This window comes from Pundamilia nyererei, unplaced genomic scaffold, assembly GCF_000239375.1.
Source record: "Pundamilia nyererei isolate P.nyererei 1_Seehausen unplaced genomic scaffold, PunNye1.0 scaffold00076, whole genome shotgun sequence".
NCBI classification, from domain to species: domain Eukaryota; kingdom Metazoa; phylum Chordata; class Actinopteri; order Cichliformes; family Cichlidae; genus Pundamilia; species Pundamilia nyererei.
In genome coordinates this window covers 493,505-503,515 of record NW_005187477.1, presented here as the reverse complement: position 1 = coordinate 503,515, position 10,011 = coordinate 493,505, and the positions used below count along the sequence as shown (strand labels likewise).

Here is a 10,011-nt window from a genome sequence, read left to right as displayed (position 1 = left end):
CACACACACACACACACACACACACACACACACACACACACACACTGTAACAGCAACAGTGAGATCATGTGATGTGTGCGACTGTGTTTGTAGATCTTGGAGGAAACCTACAAGCTGGAGTTTCTGTACAGCGGCTTGGAGAGCAGACAGGTGGCCACCATACATCATGTTCGACTCCAGGCCAAAGCTCTGCAGCTCGTCCTGACTGCTCGCACCAGACAGGGGTAAACACACACACACGTGTGCGCACGCACATACACACACACACACACACATTCTGTACATACTTCCCAGCCTGTGTCTCTCCTCAGGTTGGATCTCCTCATCGGCAGCTGCGAGAAGTTTTTGCAGGATGTCGAGTCTTTTCAGAGGTATGTTTTTTCATTCTTTGTCTTTTTCAGACAGTGAGAGTTGAACTCGGCTCAGTCCATATCAGCTGGAGATTCATGTAATCTGTTGATGGTCTGTGTGTTATCGATGCAAAGGACAGCGTCGGACTGTCCTGACTCGCTGTCGGTGTTTCGTGCCTCCCTCAGGCTGTTTCTGACCGAGCTGCCACACCTCCAGGACAGTTTTGTGGATAAGCTCTTGGAGCTGATGCCGCGCCTGTCGTCCTGTAAGCCAGTGGAGCTGGTGAAAATCCTGCAAACAACCCTGAGACAGAGCGGCCTGCTGCAGCTCAGACTGCCCGAACAGGTGCGGTGAAAACACTGTGAAGCATCACAGCACGAGTTTTCATGACTGAAATCCATACAGCACTCATCTCTCCTTCAAGCTCGTCTCCCAGTGCTTCTGTTTAAGTGACTCTTTGGAAGGCTTTCTTATACCAGTTATTACACATCGCTCTTTATAAGGCGCTCTCAAGCATGCACATAACCAAGTGCTTACATACATGATAGAGTTGACTCTGTTGAAGTAGCAGATTATAACCAAGAACAACAGGGACCCGCCCACCCTGGGGCTGTGGTAGCAACTAAACTTTCAAAATAAGAGTGGCCCTTCAACTTGAGCTTAATTTGGGGTGATTTTATTCATCTTGACCAAACTCTCACTCAGAAATCTCAAACATCAAAGCACAACTCAAATTATGAATTTGTCTAATTCACATCAGCACGCTCGTGGTTTCACTCCTGACCCGGAGACCCAGCTGTTACCTCCAGTTATAATCTCTCACATTCAAAGTTTATCTTTAAGTTTAAGTGATGAAATTATTAGAGATGGAGCGATCTGATATTACGTATCGGTGTGATACACACAAAACGCGCTACTTGGCGTAACCCAGCTCGGCGCATCGGAGCAGTATGTGTCACGTGATAGAGCGGCTGTTGTCGAGACCTGTTGGCGGTCTGTTGGAGCATTTGGAGCCTCGCTACATGCTTCCTAACCGCGGCGTTTCATCTCGGCGAAAACTATCCCAGAGAAGTAAAGCAAGTGTGTCAGTTCATCCCTGAATGTTTGCAGAGTATTTCCACGTTAAGCTTAACAACTGATATATTGAGCCACAGCTGGACTGGCCATCGGAGCTCCATACTGAGGTGAAAAGGAAGCGATTTGTCCCGTAATTCAGCTAGAATTAAAATATAGACACGAAGCTGGAGTTATTGTGTCTTTGCTGCGCAGTTGCATCTACTTCTCTCATTCTCTCCCCCCTTCCTCTCCTGTTATTACTTCAAACATGAAACTGATCAATGATCAGCTGATCGGCTTTTGTGCCGCAAGTCCGTCTTTCTTGTTTGTTTATCGCCCACTTTGCACTAGAAAGAGGAGACCAGTGGATAAACAACAGCAGCACGTTTAAGCTTGATCAGCTGTTGTTAGAAATTAATATTAAATAAATTCTATCAGCTGATGTTTGCTGGAGCCACAGCTGTAAAGCTGCTGGTCATGATGTCGGTTTGGATATGTGGTGAGAGGGAAACATGAGGATGAAACCAGGAGATGTCCTTACTGAATCATCAGAGCTGAACAGGTGAAACAGGTTTACCTTTTAGGTGACATGGATGAGTTGAAGTTATGAACTGTTTCTGAGAGACAACTAACACCAGGATCCTTTTCTATGTAGCTGACAGCTGGTAACTGTGCAGGGGCGGGTCTAGCAAAGTTTTGTCAGGGGGGCAGGTAGGGCATTAACAGGGAGAGGGGGGCACAAAGAAATACTTTTCTTTGTTATGTCATTTATAAACTTTGAATAAATAATTATCTGAATCTTACAACAAACGTGGTCATCTGATTAAATGTATAGAAATCCATTATTGTAAATAGTAACTAATAAGTCTAATATACACCCTAGTAAGCCATAGTACCATCTGTGCAGTCTGCAGTTCTGTTGAAGAAAGATGATGAATCTATTTAATTATTGTAGAAAAATAATCGATTTCTGTGCATTTGTTTTACACTTGCATTAAATTAAAGTTGATTACATCGATTAAGGGCGGGGGGTGGTTCCCTAATATTTTTGCTGGGAGTTGGCAACCCTATTAGTGAGGTAGGTAAGTACTCTTTAAAATACCAGAATGGGGGATGGTGCAGGTTTAAGTTTATTAGATTGATCAGTGTTGCTGAACAGTATTTTTTGCATACAGGTATAACAGAGTAGCTTCGTTTTCTTGTTTTTTAAAACTTGAGTATGAACTTATACAAAATGCAGCAAGATATTTATAAAAAACTGTGTTATTGATTGCAAAATACACTATATCGGATTCATATCGGTATCGGCAGATATCCAAATTTATGATATCGGAATCGGTATCGGACATTAAAAAGTGGTATGGTGCCATCTCTATAAATCATAAATGTGTAACAGGTCAGACTGAGACATGGAGCATCTAAAAACAGCAGCAGACTCCAGATGGCACGATAAGATTACAGAGGTGAACTTTCAGAATAAAGGTCGATCACAGCTGGAGCCACTCTATATTTGAAACTAGTTCTTGAAATCTCATTTGCATGAATGCATTGTTTTAATTTAAATGTTCTTTTCCACCTGATATTTCCATTTATGAATAAAAGATTTCTGCATTTTTATGGGCGGAGTTCCTGAACTTTGAGCCTCAGAGACTGCAGCGGTGGTGTGGTTTGAGTTTTGTTTAATTTATTGCTGGTCATCAGATCCATCGGGCGACGGCGACCATCATTGAACCAACGGGGGAGTCTGACAACCCACTGAGGTTCACGTCTGGCCTGGTGGTGGCGTTAGACATTGATGCAACGCTGGAGCACGTCCAGGACCCCCAGAACACGGTGAAAGTTCAGGTCAGTTTGATGTGACGCCAGAAAGAAATCACTTCATCTACTTGAATCCCCCCCAAAACTGCTGTGAAGTGCCAAACCAACAGGTGGTGATCTGACTATAGAAGTGTTGGCCTGCAAACAGCGAACAGTCTGTCAGCAATAAGATCATTTAACAGTGACGGGGGTCATTCAGATGAGTTTTTCTGATTGTTGATTTTGAGGCATTTGTCCTTGTTATTCAAATTATTTTTAATATTTTTTTTTCTCGACCTCGTTGTCGATCTCTGTCTCGACATGTAAGTGTTTGTGATTAGTGTTTAAAGACTATAGATTGTGTGGGTCAGCTGTAAACATGTTGGATTAATAAATTAACCCGAATCTGAAAGAGATCAAGGCGCACACCTTTGACACTGCAAGACAAAAATCTTTCTCTAAAGTGTCAGTCTGTCCTAAAACACTGTATGTGTGGATAAAAGACCAAAACACACAAAGTTTTGAGCGTGTAGGTTTTAAGCTTTAAGGTATTTAACAAAAATATTGCATTACCTGTTTAAAACAATGGCCACAGTCTTCCATTCATCCACAAATTAATTGCTCTCACACTGCGGGTATATTCTAGTGCTTCCAGCAGTTGTGGCTAGACATGCTTTTGTTTCCCCACTGATGTAAACGAGGCCTCACCTTTATTGGCACAAAGTTTATGAAAGTGTTTTAACATCTGTTAACCAGCTCAGCGTGGTTTGAAGTGCAGAGCCACTGACATCAGGCTCGGCTTACTTACAAACCTGCCAGCGAGTGCAGCTTAAATCAGGCTGTGCCGGTTATCATCCAGCCTTATAAGCACTGATTGGTTTGTATTTTACACCCAACATGAATGTTTACTACTCGCTGCCTCTGCAGGTTCTGTATCCAGACGGCCAGAGTCACGTGATCCATCCTAAACCTGGAGACTTCAGAAAGCCCGGACCCCACAGACACAGACTCATCACGCAGGTTTACCTGTCACACACAGCGTGGACAGGTCAGTTAATAACATGTTTTTTTGTCCTTTGAATATAAAGTTATAAAGCATCCAAACTAGTAAAAACTCTCGCTCCATCGTCACTTTGTTTCCTCCCCTCGTGTCTCTGCCTCAGAGCCGTCTCAGATCGAGGTGCGTCTCCTGCTGGCCTACAGCTCCTCCTCAACCTCCCTGACCTCCCCTTCCAAGCTGGGGTGGAGCGAGAGCTTGGAGAGCCTCCCGCCAGCAGAGGCCGCCGTCGAGGGAACGATTCCGTTTAGCAAAGCCGTTAAAGTCTTCATCATGCCCAAGCCCGCACGACGCTAACAAAGCGTTTCAGCTTTAACGTGCAGGACTTTTCTTCTTCTGTTCATCTCTAATTATAACTGTACAGGAAACCACTCTCATTAACGGTCAAGCTGTAGGAAGCACAAGACGGGGTTTTATGGAAAAAGCTTTTTGTATTCAATTATAAAGAAGAAGTCAGGTGGTCAAGTTTCATTCTCCACTTTTATTTTGTCACATGATGAATCAAACTGAACTCCTCCCTGTTTAGACAGCAGGTAACATCCATACATTTCAGCTTTTATAACATGTGACTGCATCTAAAGTCAACTCTAGAAGAGCTTTCGAAGATGCTCTACATTCTTTTCTGCCACCACCTTTAAAATAACTTTTCTCAGAGAGAAGGTGACTCGATTTGTGAATTCTCTTGTTTAAGATGTTTATTTACTTAAAGATTTGACTCTGTGTTAACCACAGTTTGGATGTTCTCTCTGTGCCGGTCTCTCCACCTGATTTTAAAATGGCCACAGGTGTGAATGGACCTAGTTTCTGTGCTGTGATTGGCTCCTGCTGAGCCTGTGGACAGAGACTAAGCCATGAAACAGCTGCAGGCAAAGATCAACAATCGTTCCACACGTTTACCTACAGAAACTCTGTTTCAACTGTTATCGGTGGCTCTTGTTGTTTGAAGGCTTCTTTTGTGCTGAATTCATCAGCAGATGAGTTTGGGCTTTTAAGGCAGGCAGGAAGGAAAGAGTGCTCTCTAATGTGCAAAGCATAGAAAACTAATGAGCCCTGTAGCACAACAGAAAGCAGGAGAGTCTATCAGTCTATGCCCATTATTGTGTTTTCATAATCAGGAAGTCACAAATGCAAGTGAGGCTAAAATTTAGTCGGCAGCTTGTTTGCATCTTCACAGTGAACTCAAAGCTTCAGCACCACAGTGGGATATTCTCTCTACAGTGAAAGAGCTTGTAGAGTCCTCCTCAGGTGGCCATGTCAGCAAGGTAAGGGTGACATCAGCAGGTGGAGTGGAAAACCCCGCCCACCTTTGCACCCTGGCCGGCCAGTTTGTTGTATTCAGCGACAGCCTTCTCCGTCTGGAAGACTTTTACATCAACGCCTTTCTGCTTCACAAAGTCCAGGGTGGAGGAGGGAACCTGTTAGAGGAGACGATGGTGTGAATACAGTCTGACAAGCACAGCTCCTTAATCGATCCATCAGCGCTCCAACCACATCCACACGCAGGAAATCGCCTTTCAGCCTCCAAAGAACGACCGTATTAGCCAGATTATTTGAATGGATGAACCACCAAGTCTGCAGTCTCATTCTTTTGTGATACTTTATCTGATAGGAGCAGCTTGTGCAACATGACTCGGTCATACAGCAGCTGAGCGTGGGATCTGTTTTATTACATCAAAGTAACAGAAAGCAAAAACTCTTTAAAACAAACAGAACAAAGGTGCTAAGACTCCAACCAAACTATAGTTTATATTTTGGCTTTATTATGTTTAAAGGAATAAATTGGTCTGTTTTACCTGCAGAGCCTCGCTCATGCCTCTGCCAATTACCAGCAGGTCGATTCCCTTCTTCAGCACCTCATCTAGGTCAGCAGGTTGCACTCCAGGGTAATGCTGAGGAGCATAAAGCTCAACATCACAAATTTGCCTCAGAGCTCATTTACAGCAGTCCGTCCTCATTTGGATTCTGGTTTCACTTACGTCAGTCCCAGTCTCTCTCCAGTCCCAGGCTCGGCTCCCTCCAGGCCAGACCTTACAGTCCTTGTAGGTGGAGGAGCATCCCTTCACCTTCATGTGGCCCCAGGAGAGCGAGGCGATCTCTGGAGAGGACATGTTTCTTTGAGGCTACCTGCTGTAAGACAAAATAAGCAGTTAGCACAGCTTCTGAAATAGTGTGACAAGATTTCTACAAGCCATCGAAATACTCTGAAAGGTCTCATTAATGCAAGTTTGCCACAACCAGCAGGAGTGATTTATGTGCCCTTGTAAAATGTTCCCCTGCAGGTCAATAACAAAACTACAACTGACTACAAGAACAAGAGGGCCTACGTGAAACGTGCTGCTGATAATTCAGTTACTACTTCAGGTCCAAAGTTCTTTTACTTGCATTCAATCAAGTTTGACTCATTAGGAGGTTTATACTGAACCGGTGTATAACAACACCTAACAGCAATAACTTGTGTAAATACAAGAATTCGATCAATCAGATCAAATTATTACATGTAAGCTGCCCTGTACAAACTGTGTACTTAGCACAGGCAAATTAGATGCTTACTTTAGCACACACAGATTGCACAGGGTTTAACTAACACACACACACTCGGTATCGTCAGCAACTAAAATCCTTGTCCTGCCATTTCTGTAAGTCGTGAGCTGACTGGGTCTATTTTTATACTTCTCACTTTTAACTCCAAACCAATATAAACCTGCTGTCAAACTCACTTACTGCATCTATTCAAACCGTACCAGACAAAATATTTACACAAACTAGCTGAAATCCTTTTAAAACAGTTTGTTAGGCTGTAACAGGAAAACATGAAGCTAAAGTCTGTGCTGCTGCTTACCCGTCTCGATGTCAACTCACTGAACACACCCCTCCAGTCGTTCTTCCTCCCGTAATTAAAGGGACACGGACTAACCTGCGAGCTGTAACAGTCAGTCTATGATTGGTTGTTAATTATCAAGGTGCTGGAGCTGAAACATCAGCCTTAGTAATAAAGTTTTCCGCACAGCTCACACAACCCTGAGTTTACCTGTGGACCTTAGACTTGTGTGTTTCGTAGGTTTCAGTTCAGTTTTAGTCTCTTTAATAAAGTGGAATATTAGCTGAAACATTTTAAATACACAAACCGTCAACAATATGTCACCTTATGTGGAACTGTCCTCCTGTGTGACCTGTCTGCACCCTTTTGAAAACTAGTTTCTTAATTCACAAAGTTACAGAAGTATTGTGAACGTTAACATGAAAAATGTAGAAAAAAAAAAAAGAAAAGCAGCAACTGTGACTTTAATCTTATATACCCAAAAAATTATGATACCAGAAACTATTATTCATGAATTAAACTAGTGGACTAAGCATGGACTCTTTAAGGGGACTGAAATGAAAACTACGAATACTACACTGATTTACTGTGCTGTGCATAAAAACACCCTACCATACGCAAAATCCAGTGAACTCACATTTAGGAGATGTTTACGGTACGGTGCAGCATACTAACAGATCCACTCGAACACTGCTAATGAACGTAGCTAGTAAAGCTTGCATTGTTTTTCCACATGTTTAGGGGGGTGCACCGTTCCTGGAGATACTGCAATACCAGGTCGATGCGTGGAGTGGACGGAGCAAGCCCCTATTCCATCTCCCTGTTCCAAAAATCAATTTAATATATGGTCCCCGGGTAGGGGACGTATCAGATATTAAACTGATAAGAACAGATACTACACTTGATCTTAGCCAAAAGGCCGAGAAGCGATACCGGGAATACGTCGGAGCAGACGGAGTCACTCCCCGCACCCTCTCCCTGACTCGCGGTCCGAAATCCGAAGTTAAAATTCAACAGTAACGTTTACCGTACAGTTTATGAAATAAATACAAAAACATTAAACCGAAGTAGAAGAACGAGTCGAAGAATCGCTACAAACAAAGTTATTTAAGAAACAACTACGTCTTCCTGGTGGCTTCCTGGTTACGTAGTCTGCAATTGTCCAATCACAAACCGAAGCAGCAACAGAGCAAAAAAGGCTACGAAACTTAACATTAAATTCCAAATTTACTGATGTTATCCCTGAAACCTGTCAAATAACTATTACCGAGTCCTCCGAAGGTGAAATTCACGTGGGTAGTCCGTGTTTCTGTTACGGGATGCGAGGAGCCAGTGCTGCCGCCATTTTGGTCCAGAGAAGCCGCGCCTCCTCAACTCGATTCATTTCATAGAAAACAAAATATCTTAGTAAAATAAAGGAGCTTGTGTAGACAAATATATTATGCAACATTTAAGTTGTAGTTCATTTAAATTATTAAAATTTAAAGAAAACACGTGACACGTTTAAATTTGAAAAGTCAGCAAAGAAATTAAACATTTGTAGCGCGATTTTCCTTCGCCTGAGATAAGCAGAGTACAGCAGCAATAGTTGCATCCGGTAATGATTGAACAGAGGGAACACTGATAATATAATCAAGTTTAATACGTTTTGGGTACGATAAATCTTCACCTGTGAACTTCTACTGCATCTACAGGCCAAAGATTTACTCTTTAAACGCGTAGCGGTGTCTGTGGGAGAACAATCAGGTCACAAACCTGCAAATATAACCGCGGCCAGTCTGCTCTGAAGAACAAATCAAGTCCCAGCAACCTCTGCTAGACACAAACCATCAACAATAGCAAGGACAGACAACTGCTGGTAGCAGAACTCGTTTCATGTTATGTACGTTTAGCTGTACAAAACACAAACACGCACAAGACTCATTTGCACTGAAATATTTCAAAATAAATCAACTAAACAAACAAACGAAGACCTAAAACCCCGTTTCAATTACATTCATTTTCATTTATATTGCACCAAATCACAACAACAATTGCACTTTATATTGTAAGGTACTCAATAATACAGAGAAAAGCCTGACAAGAATTTGGCTACAGTAGGAAGGAAAAACTCCCTTTTAACGGGAAGAAACCTCAGCCAGAACCAGAGACTTGTTGAGGGTGTGGGGAGGGCTTTGAACTGGTTTCCAGGAATCTTGAGCAAACATTAACAGAAAACCCATTAAACCAAATATGAAAAAAAAAGACTGACCTTAAAAGGGACTTGAAATGCTACACATATACAGGTTAATTTACACCACTCAGCCCTGCCCTCAGAAAGCGAGACAGATGGAACACTGTCTGAAGCTGGATTTAAGAAATAAGCGCTTAAAGTTCAAGTTTTAAAAACATGTTTAGCGGTTTAGCTAGCTGCACTCAAACAGGAAAATCCAGCTGTTAACGGTAATGCTAGCAGAGGCCGTGTTCTAAACCTCTCAATTCTTCAGAAGAGCTGCGTCAGACAAAACAAACTGTCAGTGGGTTTCCTCCCTTGGATGAAGACGTTGCTAGTAATGTAACTATTGGCCGGTCATCTGGAAATACAACAAATCCTCCCGCATGTAATATTTCCATCTCCACAGGAAATGACAAATACAAAATAATGAGGAGGTGCTAGAGGGATCAATATGTCTCACTCTTTTGTCACAGGCGTTCCTCAGCACGAAGCACCAACTGTTTATGTTACTCATTGATAAAGAAGAAGCTGGTAAAAGAAAACAAAAAAAACCCCAAAAACCCCACAATCCTTCAGATACATGGCAGATTTTAAAATCATGACCATGAATGTCAGGGGATTACAAAACCCAACAAAGACAGCAGTAGTTTCTTCTTACCTGGCAACATTTGTTTTTGACATATGTTTGTTACAAGAAGGACATTTAAAAGATGATAG

The 10,011-nt window shown here is 42.5% G+C and overlaps 2 protein-coding genes across 5 annotated transcripts in view; one reads left to right on the top strand and one right to left on the bottom strand.

The window, feature by feature from the left end:
- ints4 (integrator complex subunit 4) overlaps window positions 1-4,987 on the top strand; it is an 11,515-nt gene extending 6,528 nt beyond the window's left edge. The window contains exons 19-24 of the mRNA XM_013911977.1: window positions 94-224; window positions 312-371; window positions 537-696; window positions 3,109-3,252; window positions 4,132-4,252; window positions 4,368-4,987. Of these exons, the coding sequence (XP_013767431.1) occupies window positions 94-224; window positions 312-371; window positions 537-696; window positions 3,109-3,252; window positions 4,132-4,252; window positions 4,368-4,558 (807 nt within the window). The 3' untranslated portion in view covers window positions 4,559-4,987. The remainder of the gene's footprint in view (window positions 1-93; window positions 225-311; window positions 372-536; window positions 697-3,108; window positions 3,253-4,131; window positions 4,253-4,367) is intronic.
- The window catches only part of aamdc (adipogenesis associated, Mth938 domain containing), a 17,805-nt gene continuing 12,516 nt past the window's right edge, over window positions 4,723-10,011 (bottom strand). For 2 of the 4 annotated variants that reach the window (XM_005737433.1, XM_005737436.1), the window contains exons 2-4: window positions 6,238-6,388; window positions 6,055-6,150; window positions 4,723-5,676 (exon numbers count right to left, since the gene is read on the bottom strand). In XM_005737433.1, coding sequence (XP_005737490.1) covers window positions 5,536-5,676; window positions 6,055-6,150; window positions 6,238-6,369 — 369 coding nt within the window. In that variant the 5' untranslated portion in view covers window positions 6,370-6,388 and the 3' untranslated portion in view covers window positions 4,723-5,535. Of the gene's footprint in view, window positions 5,677-6,054; window positions 6,151-6,237; window positions 6,389-7,100; window positions 7,183-8,346; window positions 8,447-10,011 lie in introns of those variants that run through there. The other 2 variants (XM_005737435.1, XM_005737434.1) reach the window with 2 other exon arrangements.